Source organism: Azolla caroliniana, unplaced genomic scaffold (genome assembly GCF_043228905.1).
Source record: "Azolla caroliniana isolate FFs.n. ecotype wild unplaced genomic scaffold, voAzoCaro1.0.p SCAF_4, whole genome shotgun sequence".
Lineage (NCBI taxonomy): Eukaryota > Viridiplantae > Streptophyta > Polypodiopsida > Salviniales > Salviniaceae > Azolla > Azolla caroliniana.
The window spans coordinates 21,763,928-21,782,693 of NW_028230439.1; the positions used below are offsets into that span (position 1 = coordinate 21,763,928).

Consider the following 18,766-nt stretch of genomic DNA (forward strand, 5'->3'; position numbering starts at 1 on the left):
CAAAAAACAATTGCATAAAGAATGTCTTGCACGTTGTTGTAGTGTAGTCTGCACACTACGTGAAAAATGTAAAAATAATATATCCGATTTAAGTACATATATATAAATAAAAGAAAATATTAAAATATTTATTACATGCATAGGGCAGGATTCAAACCCTGTACCTCCATTTATAAGAAAAATATAAACCAATAAAAAAATACTCATGCACATCTAGCGTGCATGAGCACTATATTTAGGAAATAAAAGCATAGTGGAAAAAGCAAGTCAGGCAGATGAACACTTTAGAAAAAGAAGGAAGCTATGCTTAGTCTCTCCCATCCTTATAAAAGGAGGAGGGAAAGATGTATATGGGGGTTGATTATTTTGTAAGGAAGGACCAATATAATATATTCGTGGGATTCACGAATTTGTCATCTAAATTGTCTCTTACTATCTAAATATTGATTAAATACACTAAACTCGTGGGATTCACGAGATTCATAACTTATCTCTCTTTCTACCTATTCATTACTAGCCTTATCTCAACACGTTCGCGTTCACAAGTGGAAGGATTGCGCATTCCACTTGTAGAATCTTCTTAAAACGAAGCAAATACACCCTCTCTACAAAAATTGGATGCATTAGTATCACATGTTCCTCAACTTGATGAGAATTTGCGAATATTAAAATACATGATAGGTCTACGAGTGGAGATCATTAGAAATCATGCAAGTTTGGACGTGTTGATAAGTTAATGTAGGCATAATAAAGTTCAACAATGGCTCAATATGTCACTATTGTGCGACAAGGGAAACACTAACTTAAAGACTTATATTAATTAGGTAAGTTTTACAAAAATATGAGGTGTACTTGTATCCATACTAATAAAATGAGTTATAATTTATACTTTGACCCATACGTGCATGTATATAATTGTGGACAATGTAGGATAGTGCACATTAGGATAATGTGATTGGAATAACTAACTTATTAAAGTATTCAATACTTGTATTTAAAGTTGATCTAATCTATTCCTCAGTTTGTTCATATGGGATCAAACCATATATATATAATTGTGGACAATGTAAGGCAGTGAACTTTAGGATAATGTCGTGGAAATAACAAACCTATTAAGGCTTTCATACCTGTATTTAAAATTGATCTACTCTATTGCTTAGGTGATTCACACAGGATCAAACTCCGAACGATAACGCAAGTAGAACCATTATCAACACACTACACAATCTAAGCAGCAATGGAATAGAAACATAATAGTTTTAACAATAGAAGACAAAGATCCATAATAACAACATGGACAGTCATGACAACAATTGTAGGGCCATGTTATGTTAAGGTTAGCTTGGACCAAATTTAGCCTCAATTTAAACTAATTCATGTTGCTCCATAAATTTGGTAGTCAATTATGCACGCGGTGCAACCAATGTCATAAATCTACTAACCAAGTATATAAAAATAAAATTGAAACATATAGAAGATTATAAAGAATAGAATCCACTAAGTAAAACCCAAAATTTGTATTAATAATGTGAAATGCAAACAAATCGTCAGTGTCATTTTCTTCATAGAGTCTATTACATAGCAATCAATTCATCAATATCATTTTCTTCATCATCTTGTGTAGAACTCTCTTCGGCTATATGTGCATTGGCTTCCCATGTTAGCCGAGCCAACGAAATATCTTCTATAAGCTCATCATCAAGCTCTATTAGCTCCCCCGGTTCGCCGGCTAACGGAGGAATAGGCTCTTGCGAGGCAGGTTGAAACCTTTCTGTATTAGCTAGGTTCTTTGCACCAACCTCCTCATCCTGGTCTGGGCACTCCCACAAAGCCTTAATCCTCATATTTATAAATATACCCTGCTCCTCGTCCTTCTCCAATGCAACTGTATTTCTAAAGAGCTTCAATGCACATGCAGACGTCATTCCTGTGAAGTAAGTAACAAGAAGAATTAGTTGTCAACCAAAAAAGATTTGGTATTGGTTATCTCAAGATCGTTACCCTAGTTCGAGGAATACCTGTGCCAGAAAAGAGATCTAATATCCAGTCTCCTTCGATAGAAAACATCTCGATCAAGCGCATCATAAGTCGTTGAGGTTTTTGATATGGGTTGACAAGTCCCCGTTCTGTCGTGGTGACATGTCGCAATTTCCGTGTCACTACTGGATATACCAGTAGATTTGAACCCCCCACTTCATTAGAATGCTCCTTGATTCTTTGTTTCTTAATTTCATCAAAGTAGCCAACCGTGATGTATTCAATGGCATTAACGAACCGAAAAGTTGGCCCTCTATTTACATTGGTTTTTATCCTATAAAAAATAATACATCGAGTTAAGAATAGATTGAACAACGTTAAGAAATGCAATATAGTGAATGACACCTATAAATAATCCTTACCATGCAAGGTTCTCGATGCCATGGCAACGAGATCTCAAAGCTTGAGCTACCGAGTACCCTTGGTCCATACTATGAAAGACAACTATTCGCCACAAGGATGTAGTTGTTAGCTCAGCGAAATCCTTGACCATCTTCTCCAATTGTTTAAGCCTAAATGGTTCATCGTCGTATGATGACCCAACCATTCGAAATCCATAAGGAATATCCGCAATCATTAGCGTATATTCCTTCTTTGGAACTTTTTGGATCAAGTCGACGACATCGCCGCAAACCACATTGTAGTAAAGATCTCTCGTAATATCTTTTTTGTGGCTAAAATTTTTAAAGGAGCCATCTTCCTTCATTTTGTACGCCTTGACTAAGCAACGATCCTTTTCTTTTCTGGCTCGCTCGAGATGTGCAAGGAAGGATGTAGGGAAATCATGTATATCCTTAACTTCTCCTTGTTTCTTGCCACGACACGGTTTCTAATAGAAGCAATGGGACATCAGGTATTGTTATACAAGCTCTACATATGATGAAAGCGTAATGAAAAACCACCAATACTAACCCAATCCTTGAATGCAATAAAATACTTTGATAATGCCTTATATGAAGACGTTAGAGGATAATCCTCGGTCACTTGTTCCCAAGTTATACATCCAAGTTGTTTCATCATAACTTCTTGGATCTTCATGTACACCTTATGACTGTAAAATTAGAAATCAAGATTAGAACTTTGAATTACACCATATAGACTTCAATATCAGTATATGAAAGACTTCCTTATTGAACTCAGTGACCATTTCTTCAAGGCTTAAATCTTTCGCCACAACCCGTGACAAAACAGACACAAGAAGTTGCTCGTCCTTAATGCCTTGCATCGCTCTCCACAGAGACAACTTCATGTCGTCAGCCGCTTCTTCAATTGTCAAGTCAATTTTCTTGGCGGCTTGTGACTTTAACTCTAGTTGAGGGTCAACCTTACATTTCTTTTGTCGTTGACCCTTTACCTCCTTATTCTCCCACATTGAGAAGATTTGATCTTGTAGGTCCCATACTTCTCCATCTCTAAAGGCCAGTTGAAACCAAGACTCATATTTTCGAAGACCATCAGACTTAACATTATCATCTACCACAATGCCGACTTCATGCAGACATTGACGTCGTAGACCTGGATGTAGCTTCACACCAAACTTTTGTTTCACGTCCAAATACTCGTGGTGGAAGAACCGTATACGCTCAATCGACGACATTTTCTGCCTATAGTCATTATCATTATTATGGTCCCATGCCAACAGCTTAGCCTCTTCCGTTGTGAGCCCAACATAAATTTTGCACTCGGCATACTTGAAGAAGAAAGTCGTTGGATGTTCTCTCACAAGTTGCCGACGTGCCTCCACTGAATGCGATCCACCAATGACAAAGTAATTATATTGATTATGCTTTCTAATATAAAAATCTTCAATGGTTTCACATTCTTCAGGATCTACAATAACAATAAAAGGCACCACAGTGGCATGAGGATTAATTTTCATTTTTTTCTTGAGATTTTGAACATGCATGCGGTGTGGCTCTCTAATCTCAAGTGCTCTTCGACCTGTTTTTTCATCAATAGGGGGCCGATGGATGTGTGTTATAGGCAAATTAAACACTTGCCCTTTCCTGACCAGTTTACGCTGCATTAACTCTCTCCTTATCTTATTCTGCTCGGATGACAAAACACCCGATGCCAACTCAGCTCCTGGCGTCCCCTTAGTGTCCTCCTCTTCGTTTTCACTTGTTGAATCGGAGTCCGACATTTTGATTGTCTTCTTCTTTGGTGGTCTTGATTGTACTTTGGATACCCTTTTTGTGGCCTTCAATGGGGAGGGCACTTCATCTCTTAGAGTTACATGGCCTTGTATATAAGGCCTCAAGGTAACAATAAGGTTTTGTGAGCTTTCAAGATCTTTTTTGAACGCTTCTGGCCCACAAGATTCCTTTACTAGAAGATCTTCTTAAAGGAACACTTTACGTACCCCCTTGGAGCACTCTATCATTACCAGTATGTTGGCCGAATCTGCATCTTCGTAGTCAAATCGTAGAATACGACCATACATAAATGGGGTTTCCTTTCCAAGCTGCCCCTCCCCCTTCTTCTTTGCTGTATACAATACGAGTTTTTTCTTTGAGTCGACGTATTGCATAAACCATTCCTTGTCCGTTAGATCACGGTCAGGAAGGTCTTCACCTCCAGTAGCTGCTACAAGTTTCTTTTGGCTAACGTCAATGTGTGGTTGAGATTTTGACTCCTCGTTGAAGAGAAGCTTTTTTCCTCTCTTCATGGACTCGGGAGCTACCTTGGTCTGTGCTTCTATTGGAGAACCCTGTATGCGAAGCTTTATTTTCTTCACGGGTCGGTTCGACAGGTTCTCAAACGACCTATTTAAGAAAGTACATGCAAAAACATAAGTTAGGTGGTCACGTAGATTAAGGTTGTATATTAAAATATAAATAAGTAGATGAAGAAAGGTTCTCACTAGCAAGCGATTAGTGGTGAACTACAAATATCAATCATGCATTTAGAGTACATGGTAGTCCTATATTCAAAAATCTATTCTAATAAGGGCTATTCAACTTAGAAAATATATATCGTAATAAGTATATAGGGTTATATATTCTCTTAAAGGGGAGGTATGACTTATATTGATTCCATAACTATATTGAGGATAATTTGCTATCGTAAAGGTAATTTGTGGGTTATTTTCTACTATTTTAAGCTATAGTAGGTCATAAAATACTTATAATTAAGGCCCGTTTTTTAAAAAAAGTAAGGGAAGTCAACATAAAAAAGACTCATTTTGATAGACAATTTGATATCTTTTCCACACAATAATTAATTGTTGCCCCAAAAACACAATATTTCTCTTTCAAGGTCTTCTATTATACTTCATACTAAGTCAGTTGTGACTCCTTATAATGCTACATTTTCATCTATTATATACTCATTGTTAATATACATCTCCTTCTTCTTGAGTACTTCATTTTGTCTCTTATCCATCTTCTGTTTCTCTCCACTCCTCTTTCCTCTCACACATACACATAACACACATCTCTTCCGCTACACAAGAATCACCATTGATTCTTTACAAAAGTGTTGGGTTGGAAAACATACTTGGCAATTTTCTTTCCCTTGTTCATATTGATGTCGGAGATATTTATTCGATCGGGGAGGCGAAAACTCGACGATTTTGGTTGTTGAGTGCTCTTGTGCTCCTGTGCTCTTCTTCTACTTGAACGTGATAATGAGAAATAGAAGATGAGTTCTCTTTATATAATTTTTATTTTGTATTTTCAAATTTTAAAAAAAATATTTTTTTAATTATTTTTAAAAAAAATTAAAAAATATGTTTTTGGACATGGTGCTTATTATAGAACCAAGCTTGTGCCTATTTTGGACATTGTTTGTGTTACTTAGCCTTGAGCAAAATGTCTTCAAAGTCGAGTGAAAATTCTTTGTTGTCTATTGAGCGTGTTATATTATCTAATAACTCCTTATTCTCAATCGAGAAATATAGCCATTTTAATAATAAAAGGTGCCATGTTAAGACCAACAACGATCAAGAGCAAAGCTCGACGTCAATTTTTTCGATAGAGCCATTAAACATAGGTAAAACAAGATATATTAAATTAGATACAACTCATGTCAAATCTAGTTTATCGAATGCTACCGAAGACTGTGTCAATAAGCCTCTAAATTTTCAAAGAGTTCCTTGACAAGTGAGTGTTAAATGATATAATTTTTTGTGTTCGGATCGACAAATTTCAATTGACATATGCAAGGTATGTTGTGGGAGCCTTTTTCTATCAATATTTGGAAAGGCAAACTTGCAGGGGTTGCGACAAAAGTTTTTGTCTCTCAATGGCGACGAACAAGATACATTCTTGATTGCCAATATGCAACTTGTTAAGGACCATCTGGCAGTGTCATGTTCTCAACAGGTGGAATACTACCTTTCACTTACTACGGAGAGTTGTAGAGTTGCTTTTAAAATTTCTTATAGCATTTGGAACATGAGGCTACAGAGAATTCAACATCGATTACTGAAGGGGTGGTGGGTGTCTTTCAACAATAGAGAATCTTCATATAAGGGCCTAATTGGGCAACATGTTGTTAGATGGATGGAGATTTATTTCTCGAAGCAATGTGATGTTATGCCCACCATTAGAAGGTTACATTTGTAAGATAACTTCACTCGTCGTGAGGTATACCAAGCCTATAAGGATGACATGTTATTGGAAAGTGTAGCTTATATACAATATAGGCATTTCAATCGTTTATGGAGATCGAAGTTTAACAATGTGGTCATACCCCGCAAGGTCCGGATGGGTATTTGTTCGATCTGCACGAGTTTAAAAAGCTTGGCAAAGAGTGGGATAATAGATGAAGAAATAACAAAATATAAGGCTTTATTGAGAGAGCATCGAGAAACCCAAGTGTTGGAAAGATCTAAAGCTATGCACCATCGTCAAAAAGCGCTTCAATCGTCAGAAAGATAGATGTGCTTGATTATAGATGGGATGGATCGGAAGAAAACTTGTTTGTCACATTTTCGAAGATTGCCTGAGGATATTGGAGATGAATGCCTAGTGCAGATGCACATAGTAGGATGTCTTTTGTATTGTCAAACAATAAGGCCTCAAATGTTCTTAACTTATCCAAATATCCACAACGACCCTAATCTTACAGTTACAGTCTGTTGTCCGCTGGAATTGTAACCACTGTCCATAACGCATCGTAAATAGATTAGTATATTAGGGGTGTTAAAGTAATGTGTCTAACGATTCACGCAGGAAGCGTAACCGATAAGAAGCCCTGCGTATATAAAGGGTGAAAGAACATTGTAAACAGCTAGCGTATTGTAAGAGCACCGTTTTAATATAGTTTTATCTTCTCTGATCTTGGTATTCTGTCTATTGGTCTCTTGTTTTCGTTCCCGTTCTCTGTACACGACTGTGTTCTAGTAAACACAAGGTAAGTACACGTTGGATAACTACGCTCCTATGGAGGTTCAGTTGTAGCCATTCCCCCTTATGGCTTACAAATCACGCACTACGCATCCCTATTCCCTTGCACCACGATCACCTTATAAGCTACCCCGAAGGACTGAGGGTGGATTGTGTTCCAAGTCATGCAAAGAGTTCTGCAGAATTGGCAAGGTTTACTCCCACCAGTACTATACATGCAACTTGACAACACAGCGAGAGAAAACAAGAACTCAACTATGTTTGGTTACCTGAGCATGTTAGTAGACAAGGGTATTTTCCAAAATATTAAGGTCAACTTCTTGCTAGTTGGTCATACACATGATCACATAGATCAAATATTTAGTAGGTTCTCCAAGAAATTAGCGAGGCCCGATGCTTTCACACTTCCTATGCGATCAAGGTTGATTGTCGAAGCTTATACCCCCAAGCCAGATGTGCAACATTTAGATGAAGTATATGATTTCAAGCGCTCTTGTTTGAATGGTGATGGGACTGGATGTAGGGTTCTTGCTCCGCTTAATAATATAAGTTTTAACCACGTCTTCCTCATCCAAAAAGGTGTGGTCGGTCACAACCAGACCATGTTGTATGCCAAACAATACTCATCTAGTTCACAATGGGAGCCACAAGACGGATGTAGGCTCTTATTGCATTTCCCAGATGCAATAATCTATGGTGCTGAGCAAATGCCCTATGACAACCATAAAAGATTGGTTGTTGGTAGTTCAATTGAAGAGAAAAAGATATATTGGATGCGGTGCCTTGAGGAAAAACAAAAAAAATATTGAGCAAATAAAAAAGTATGATGGTGATCAGGATGTGTATTGGTGGGATGTCTTCTTTAATCATCAACATACAATATTAGATACCCACTTTACAGGGTACTGGCCACTACAAAATCAATTTGAATGGGCCCTTGGTGGCCCATCAATGGCAAGCACGACTCCTTTACAACAACTAGATAATCTTGAATTGAATAATCTAGTTCGTCCATGACAAAGAGATATTTACGTAGGACCAAGATTATCACATGTTGCAGAGGCGAGGTGGCAAGGCAATCTACATGAGCTACAAGTTGGTATGTTGGTTGCAACATCAGTTGGGGGTGATAAGTTGGGCCATCCCTTTTGGATTGCCAAAATCATTGAAATTATTAAGGATGATGAAGGCAATCAAGTAAAGTCTATTATGGTTCATTGGTATCATACCTCTTCCAAATATGCATTTACTGGGAAGTACTCTTTAGAGATGGTTAAGGATGTTGAAGGCACAAGCAGAAAGCGAAGAAGAAAGAATTTACCAAGCACATCTAGTCTAGCACTTGATCATGTCGACATACTTGTGTATGACTTCTCCTTGACCAAAACAAGCCATCTAAGATAGACTACAATCAAGATAATAAAAGAGAAGATCCCAGATGTGCCTGTTGACAAAACATAGAGACGAACAAGGACTATGTCTCATAATCACAGTGACGTTGGATTGCAATTGGATGAAGACAATGCATCAGTTGCTAGTAATGATGAGGATGAGACCTCGCAAAGCTCTTCTAGTTCATCGGGTGGGTCTGAAGGGGAAGGCGTATCTCTGGGAAGTGATGGATCTCATATATGAAATGTAAATATTGTATGTTACATCAATATGGTGATTCACAAATATGTATAAATATACATGTTAGTCATTTTGTAATTTTTGTATGTTCTTCTGTAAATTTCACGTGTCGATTATTAGGGGCATCTTTTGAAAGTCCTAAATTTTTGGACATGGTATAAATCAATATATTTTGATTCAATTTCCAAAACCCTTTACGCATGCGATGGTCCTTTTTGTGAAATGACCTACTTTGTGCCTTTTTTGGATGGACTGTTCTTAAATTGCGACATATTACCTGTTCTAAATGAATCGGTGTTATCATGGCATGGGACAAATGTGGACGCTCACGCTTCACGCATTATACTACACATATTGCACCTAACTACAAAACCATATTCTTTGCGGAACGGGGGAACCGTACACATCGATACATGTTAGAGCCTATCCCATTATCTACCATTCGAACCATTGCTTCCATGCGACTTAGCTCAAATGCATTGCGATGTGAAATAGGGTGTTGGGGCACAAGTGATGAGAGTGGTCGGTTATGCACTTTGCCCTAAACAAGTTCGCAAGTCTAAGTATCACACTTTCAACATACAATGCTCTACCTTTGATCATATTCGACCATGCTTTCCACATCTCTTCGACTAAACCCAATCCTTGCACAAATTTCTCTCACAACCACAATGTGCACTCTCGATTACAACATTCATTGGTAAAGTTCTTGAACATCGAGAGTCATTACTCACTTTCAAACGTATCACGTGAAATGTAATATTTTTTGTCTCATAGGTCATATTTGACCTCTAAAGACGATAATATAATCTATCTCTTTCTCTCTCTCTCTCTAGTATAGCACTAGGGTAAGTTGGCTTTTTGCAAACGGCCTAGACATTAGTAACCTTCCTCCTCTTAGGTACAACCATGAGACCACTTGAGGTTGAGAATGGTCGTGCTAAGGGAGTCCCCAAAGAGGAAAGGATATGTAGATTATTTTACATAGACATAGAGGATGAGTTTCGCTTTACATGCAAGTGTCCAACTTGTTGAATACAGTCATATAATGGATGTCTCCAACACAACTTACGTAGAGATAAGGGAAAAATACCAAGACATAGTAGGGCCCTCTTCCACCCTCTCCAAACTATTAGATACCCAAGATATAAAGAAACTAGCTAGATATATCTTAGAACTAAAACATCATTAAGTTTATATATCTTAAGGCCTCAAAGTCACTCATTGTGTAGAAGCAATTAAGAAGATAAGGGAACGTGAGTTACATTGCCTAGAAGCTATGGTCGGGGTACCTTTTGCATTGGGACCACGTGCAACACCCACATTGAAACCCTTTGAACTCCCACTCTTTTTCAAGATACTTGGATGGAAATAAAACGAGGCCCAACACATAACCATTTCCTTTATAAAATATGTTACCCCATAACACCTTTTGTACAATACTAGAACTCTTTTATCTATGATTTTTTATTTTTTATTTTCAATGTTAGGTACACATCCCATTTTGTTGTAACAAATTGTCTCATGGACCAAATTTGGTCTTAGAAAATAAGACTAATGAGAAGATATGCATCCCTCTCACCCTTAGAGAGACAATGCCACTAGGCAAACTTTCAAGAGCCATGAACTAAGGGGTGGCTCGTCAACTCATTAGCGACCCCTTACCTCATGTATGCATCAATTGTTTGGCCTCCAGGGCTACCATCTTTCATGTGGATGCAATTATAGAGACCATTGGCAACAATGTTATCACGTCAAATCCGAAGCAAATTGATAATGCCACATGACATTTATTAGACTAGAGCTCACATTATAGAAACACTTTTCCAACTTGTAGTTTTTATTCATATAATACATAGCCAATCACAAGATATCTTGTCAAGTGTTTGAGGCATCTCAATCACGCTATGAGTCCAAAGATACTAGCTCTTTGTATAACATTGTGGTGAGATGGCTTCTTGCAGACGAGCTAAAAATTAATAACCTACCTCCTTTTAGGTACAACCACGAGACTAATAAAACTTTATTCTCTCATGAGAACTATACTAAAGTAATATGCCAAGAAATATGGCACATTTACAATTGATATACATGGATCAACCCACTAGAGTCACTCCTATCTAAAATGTTGTACTATAAGGAACACTTCATGCACTTCGGTTTTTTTACATTAGCAAAATATGTAAGATACATTCTTAACTCACTAAGGGTTGTTATTGGACAACTTAAAATATCATCTCACGAACTTGAGATTGAGAGGGGTTGTACTAATGGAGTCCCTAGAGAGGAAAGGATATGTAGATTATGTCACATAGCGATAGGGGATGAATATTGCTTTACATGCAAGTGTCCAACTTATGCCGAGATAAGGGCAAAATAGTAACAAGTTACTAGGACCCTCTCCCACCCTCTTGAAACTTTTAGATACCCTAGATATAAAAAAAATAGGTAGCTATATCTTAGAGCTAAAACAACATAGAGATAATAAGTTACAAAATGTTAACCATAACCTTTCTAATATTCACCAACATGTAACCAATAAAATTTTTCAGGGACAAGGGGAGACAATGAATGTGGACACACCTGCACCTGTCAGCTTGTTTGAATTAGAAAACCAAAGAACAACCAAACACCCGGAGATGTCGGGACTAAAAGTAACTCTTGGTGTAGAAACAATTAAGAAGATAAGGGAACATGAGTTACACCACTTAGAAGCTATGGTTGGGGTACCTTTCACACACACACATTTTATAGCCCTAGATGAGCTCTCTTGCTGTCCAAAAGTGGATTTACTAGCATTTAGTGAGGCATTAACCATGATTATCCCAATATCTTCTTCTTTGTTCATCCTTCAATTGCTCATTTTAGTCTACACATTTTACCTTTCTCTGCTCTCTTTTTGTTTGATATTAAAGTTCCTTGTAAGTTGGTTCTACAACGTTGACGATATTCTCATTTTTATCTCTCAAACATATTTGCTCATCTTTAGGGACTCTTGAACTCTTTATAATCCCCTAGGGTATCATACCTCCCATTCACCTTTTTGTCATTCCTCTCGTCTCCCTAACTCATGGTGTGACTTGTGCTCAAAGTGCTAGTGATGTCACGTGGGACACATGTCAAACTTCCCTAACTCACTTGGTCTTCCTCGAACTTCATGTTTCCCTCAATTTCTTTCTTTGTATCTTCATTCTCCTCCTTTTGGAGCATCTTCTAACTTTATTCAAAAGCTTCGATGATGATTTTCATGCCATTGACTAGATTGTTTCAACTTCTTGCTCTCAAAGTTTTTGGGTTTGATTATGTCTTTCCACATCTTTTCCCTCATATTCTATTCTTTCTTTCTCCAATACATTGAAGCTTGGGCACTTGGGAGATGCTAGTCATTGCATCATCATGACTATTGCCACGATCCTCGCTTGCCCAAGCATAGTGAAGCTTAGGTAGGAAGTTTCAAAGATGCTAGTCATTGTGTCCTCTGAATTAACACTAAATTTATCCTTTCTTTTTCAAGCATGGTGGATATTGGGCACAAAGCTTTGAAGATACTCAAATGTAACATCGTTCGAACTATCCCCAAACTCCTTGTTTTCCTCTTTCTTGCACTCCTTGACCTCTTCAAATTTTCCTTGTCATAGTCACTTCTCAATGAGCTAAAGACATTTGTCATCTCATCACCTTTGGTCTTTAGTTTATACTTCATTGGAGCCATCTCATTGGCCTCCTTGATGTCTTCATTCTTCTCTATGTTTTTATTCTAACTCTTTTAGAATCATTGTCCGAGCTATCCCCCAAACTCCTTGTTTTTCCTCTTTCTTGCATTCCTGCACCTCTTCAAAATTTTCTTTCCATCATCACTTCTCAATGAGCTAAAAGCATTAGTCATCGCATCACCTTTGCTCGTCACTTTAAGCTTCATTTGGGCCTTCTCATTGGCCTCCTTGATGTCTTCATTGTTCTCTTTATGCTTTTATTCTATCTCTTTGTCAGTGTCATCCATGCTGAGCATTGAAATACTCTTGTAAGGTGGCCTCATTTTGTTAACTCTAGTCAAGATTAGGTTGCCCTTGCTTGCTCATGGTTTTGCTTTTTTATCTTGAATCCCTTTACTCCTTACTCGTTAACCCACTTAACTACTCATTATGCACAAGCTTGTCACTCTTAGATTGATTTACAATACCAAAGAGATCCTAATACATTACTTTCTCGTGTCATTACATTAGTTTATGGTAGCATGTTTCTACCACAAATTCCCTGTTTTCCATAAGATAATTGGAATCTCATCATTGCCTTCTAGTAAGATGCCAAATTTCATCCTCTCATTTCCATTTGACAATCTTCAAGAAAAGGAGAACCTTGTTCAGCCCAACCAATCTTTGTTTACAGTTGAAATGATGCTCAACCACACTTTGCACAACCTCTTACCAATCAACCAATCTGTCCTTCATACCAATCAACATCTTTGCAACATTCTGAACCAATCTTTTTCCTTTATACTGATCAACTATCTCAACCACACCTTGTACATCCTCCATACTGTGTTTGTGATCCTAGAGTTAAGAGTAGTGTGTCCATGATTGAAGACGTTGCCTTGGTCATCATATAGCCTCCCACATGCCCTTGTGATTTGCATCCTTGCTGAAGTATTTCTTGACATTGTAGATTAAGTGTGTGCGTGTTGGCTCGCTATCCTCCAGTAATGGCACTAAAGGTTCACGTTGACTAATGAATATATTCACATACTTGATCTTGACATCCAAAGCAGGGTTTGCACCTTCAAAAGCTTTACCTTGTTTCTTTCTTACTGAAATAAGCCCCCAAAGTTAACATGGTTAAATGTCTTTCCCACATTCTTATCAGAACAGAAAGGAACATAGCATGTCTTTAACCTCGCTATGACATAGCAAGAACAAAACCAGGGCCTCTTGCATTTTGTTCAATTGAAGCCGAGGTGGTATTCATGTCTTCATCAGCAGAATGATGCAATGATGAAATAATATTGACATCTCACTAATTCCAACTACAAGTAAAGAATTTGTCAATCGAAAGGAGATAAATTAAGTTTACCACAAAAATATAGAAACAATGATCATATATGTTGCCTTTTTTCAGTTATTCATCACTTTTCTCACTAATTTCATCAAATACTGTTCCGCTTATAATGGTTATGGAAGCCAATCCCATGACATCGAGTTCTTAAGATCATCAGATGGTCTTACAAATAAAAGATTATCAAATGTTCTTACAGACAAAATATCATAAGATGGTCTTACAAACAAAATATTATCAGATGTTCTTATAGACAAAATATCATCAGATGTTCTTAATGAATGAAATATACTCATCTCTACTTCCATTTTTTCTGCCATTTATAAGTAAATCATACAAGTACACACTTCCATTCCATGATACAAAGACTTCTTTATACCAATGTTAGAGCCTTTCCATGATTCATCATCCATACTTCTCAAGTACTTCATTCACGAACAACCTTGTGAGTTCTGAATATTCCCCATAGGAAGTGCCTATCATTCCAACCTAGGACCAACCAACAAGCATCAAAGCATAAAAATTGGATGTTACGAAATAACAAATAAAGAAAACAACACAAACAACAAACTCCTTACTTTGCTCAGATTTAGGCAAGAGAACTGAAGGATATATGAGAAGTTGTGCAACATCCAACTCTTTCCTCAAGACAAGATCTTTCGAAGACATACGATCCAATAATGGTTTGTACCATAGATCATGACTGAGAGCCATACGAAACATAAAAAGTAGGCTAACCATGCACAAACAATTGTAAATAACAGAAAAAAAATTAGTTACTCCAAACCTTCTGATGTCGATAGGGAAAAAGTATACTCCAATATTGTTGCTACTTGGTGGAAACTTCTCAAATGAGTTTGGCCATGAATTGGTTTCCAAACCTCTTTGTAACTCTTCCAACTCTAATACGTTGGGTAACCTCTTCATAACTTCATACACTTTAGGGTTTGCTCTATTAGAAGGATATGCTTGCAGTCCCTTGTAAGACTTCCGGAAAGTCGTGTCGAAATTAACAATGAAAGATCCACTACATATACGTGTGTGTGTGTGTGGCAAAAGAAATTCATCAAATCTAGCGTTAAAAACTAAAGCACAAAAATGTGGAAGAAAAGAGGGTATACCTCCATAAAACTTGAATATCGGGAATTGCTCCTATATCTGAAACAGAGTCGCCATAAGACATGTCTACTGTTTCTTTATCCAAGCTATATTTGTTATGAAACATGTTGTTTCCAAAGTCTGTGTATAGTATCCCAGAACTGACTTTATTTTCTTCTGATTCATCGGTATCGAATCTTTCTTGCCTCATTGGTACTTTATTGCATTGAAAACCTCTTCTGTGATTATTGTCATTTGATTCTTTTGCAAGCAAATTCTTTGAAAAAATAGCTTTTGTTCCATCTGAAGAAAAACTGCAGTTTTCCATAGCATGCCCCATTTGACAACACATATTGCATCTTATAGATGTTATTTTCTCGTTAGTACTGCTTTCTTTCAAACAATCAAAGGCCTCTGATATTTTTCTCATGTATGAATCTGTTCCACAATTGAAGATCATCATTAGCACACAATGTGCACGTTACGAACCATATATAGACATAATAAACTATGGATTTTATTTTTTTATTGCAGTGGGGCCTACTGTAGTGAGTATTAGCATACCATCTCGTGTTTGAGGATTTTTTCTAGCATTCACCCCTTCATTATCTCGAAAGACTTGGATATTTTCCTTTTTCTTTATATGGAATAAATTTCCATCTTTCTTTGTAGAGATCACATTTTTCTCTGCAAGGTTTTTTGGCCTAGACGGAAGCAAAAATGACATCTCTTTATCACCAACTTGTGAAGGAATTGGTCTAGAGGCAGATGAACCAATAGCAGACTTATTCCTTGACATTTTCATGGAAGAAACACGATCTCTCTCTAAGGTGTCATTGTTTGGCCCAGCCATTGGATTATCCAAAAGACCTGAGGGCTCACTATGCACATCTTGTGAAAGCGAAACACCCATTGAATCATTATCTACATTTATAATGATAATTTTATCTACCTTCGGCCTTGATGGTTTAATGTCAGATGCATTGATTGCACCCCTAGTCAAACATGAACCTATATGCGAATCTTTAACGCATGCAATCATGTCTACTATTGTAGCATTTTTATCACTACTTTCGTCCTCTTTCTTCTTTTTCTTTTTCATTTGGCATTCCATGCAAATCCAATACTTAGGAAGGGTCTCCAACCTTCTCTCCATGCAATATCTACAGAAATAAAAAATTGCTGACAACTCATAAATACATTTCTAGAAAATGCAGTCATAGTGTTTAAATAAAATAATATTATAAGGTTGCTTCTTTCATCCTACATAGCTTATGTTTTAAATGAGTGTGTATCATACATAAACTTGAACTGATACTAACATATGCTCAGCTCCTTCATTACAAACACTACAGATTGAAAGTTGATCACCATATCCAGCATCCCCACAAATATCACAGACTTTCACCTGCAAGTAACCAAAGGATTATATACAAATTACAAAGTTTAAAGGCATAAAAGCTCTTCATGGAGTTACAAAACCTTACAAAAATTACTGATTTCACTCAAATATGTGTATCCGGAATTCATCTGTGAACAAATAATTGTATACACACATATATATGTATATGAACCCAGCATTATGTTTATCCACTAGTCACAGTTATTACCAAATGTTGAGTATCTGAGTTCTGACATATTCGTTGTTGTTATTCCTAGCTAGTGGATGAAGAAATGGCATTCAAAACAATAAATATAAACTAGAAATGCAAATTTTTTCATTTTTATGTTTTTGCACAGAAGGTTCTTTTGTTTTTGGATGCCTTTTTCTTTTACTTTGTGACAATATTGCTTGTTTGTGATCCTTTTGGCCACAACTAATAAGTGGGTGAAAGGGATAGCATGGACTGGACAATTCTTTTTGCTTTTAGGATTTCTTTTCAAATTACTTTTTTATCAAATTGCTCACAAACCAGCACACGGATCAAAGAGACGGATGCCTCAAACAGTTTTTACTTTTACTTTTTAACCACATTGCTTTTCAACTGCTTTTCAGTTTAACTTTTGGCCACAAACGGCGCACAGATGAAAGAGATGGATGACACTACTTTGATATAGAAATCAAAATGTTGATCTTCCAAACTCTATAGTCTAGTAGATGTTTTACTTCCTAAAATCTTCCGTATTTACACAGGAATCAAAATGTTGATCTTCTAAACTCCAAAGTTCGTTGGCTTTCTTCTTTTCCCTTTTTTTTAGGTTTTTCACTAAGCAACAACCTAAACAAGAAGCATCTTCATGGAAGAAAGCAAATGAAAGCAGAGGTGAGAGACTTGCCTTTGCTTCTTCGTCTTCACCTATCCTCTGGGGCTGTGCCATGATGCGCACTCTCTTCACTTCCGATAGCATTGCTTCTTTCTCTAAAGGCTATGGCAGGAGACCCTAAACATGGTGTTCGAATATCTGTGAGGTAGCAAGCAAAATGCCCTGTTCCCTCCCTCTCTCTCTCTCTCTCTCTCTCTGTCTGTCTGTCTCTATCTCTGTCTCTGTCTCTCTCTCTCTCTCTGGGTGAAAAACACACACAATTATATTCATAGATTTGAAATATTCGCATTCGTGGACGTTACCATACGAATGCATACGCATACGCATGCATGAAAAATATTCGTTAGAAAAAAGAGAGTTCATAAAGTTCTGACTTTTTAGTTTCTTAGATATATCATAGGCGTTCCTTTGTGCCACCCTTTTAGCACACCCTTTTTAGGATGCATGTACCTAAGCCGACCCGCCCTTTTAGCACGCCCTTTTTAGCTAAGCCAACCCAAATGGGTACTTTTGTATCAACTATAAATTGAGCAAGAAGTAAGAAGCTAAGTAGGTTGGTTTAGATCTCTTATGTGGATTTCACAATATATCATATAAGTTATAATTGTAAAGAATCGGATATGATTCTTGTGTAGCATAAGAGATGTGTGTTACGTGTATGTGTGAGAGGAAAGAGAGAAGAGAAGAGGAAACACAATATAGATTAGATAGAATGGAAAATAGAATACTCAAGAAGAAAGTGTATATTCACAAGGAGAATATGAGATACAAAATGTAGCATTACAAGGAGTCACAACCAACACTATATGAAGTAGAAGAAGGGTGCTTTATATAAGGTCACCCTCTCTCTTCATTAACTCACTAAAACAACTACTCTCTCTCCGGGAATGTGAAGACTCATAATCATGGGGAATATGGAATTATATGTGTCTTAGAATATGATTCTATGACACATAGTTAATGTGTAGAGAGTAGTGGTGTGACTTTTGACCTTTGAGTGATCATAGATTCTCAAAGGGTGTGTTCACATGTTGCACTAGGTTGAGCTTGATTCTCAACACGCCCCCTCAAGCTCAACTCGGGTTGGTTCCTTTGGGTTGATGTCCGCTTTGGTTGGTATCCGGTTTGGACGATCTCCGGTGTCCGCTTCGGCTCATACCCGGTTTGGACGATCTTCGGTTCTCTCTTGTACTCCCCTCAAGCTTGGCAGGTCACGATTGTCAATCTAAGGTCTGACATGAATTGTTGAAGCTTGTCGGCTCATAGGGATTTGGTGAAGATATCCGTTGTTTGAATATTTGTGTTGATGTGTTGAAGGTCGACATCTCTGGCCT

At 37.3% G+C, this 18,766-nt stretch overlaps 1 protein-coding gene across 1 annotated transcript; it reads right to left on the reverse strand.

Annotated features, from left to right (window-relative positions):
• Positions 1-14,097: 14,097 nt before the first annotated feature.
• On the reverse strand, positions 14,098-17,642 carry LOC147865410 (ASI1-immunoprecipitated protein 2-like). The gene is made up of 7 exons (XM_087318209.1): positions 17,441-17,642; positions 16,490-16,568; positions 15,732-16,330; positions 15,191-15,605; positions 14,857-15,096; positions 14,648-14,772; positions 14,098-14,558 (listed from the first exon to the last, which is right to left on the reverse strand). Exons 1-7 carry the CDS (start codon positions 17,514-17,516, stop codon positions 14,497-14,499), a joined length of 1,596 nt encoding a protein of 531 aa, XP_087174335.1. The 5' UTR covers positions 17,517-17,642; the 3' UTR covers positions 14,098-14,496.
• Positions 17,643-18,766: the final 1,124 nt, after the last annotated feature.

Excerpts from the sequence above, each read along its gene's own strand:
- LOC147865410 (XM_087318209.1), bottom strand. The coding sequence starts at position 17,516 with ATGCTATCGGAAGTGAAGAGAGTGCGCATCATGGCACAGCCCCAGAGG. Across the intron at positions 16,331-16,489 it reads AATGAAGGAGCTGAGCATAT|ATATTGCATGGAGAGAAGGT; the intron begins GTTAGTATCAGT and ends TTATTTCTGTAG. Across the intron at positions 14,559-14,647 it reads CTTGCCTAAATCTGAGCAAA|GTTGGAATGATAGGCACTTC; the intron begins GTAAGGAGTTTG and ends GGTTGGTCCTAG.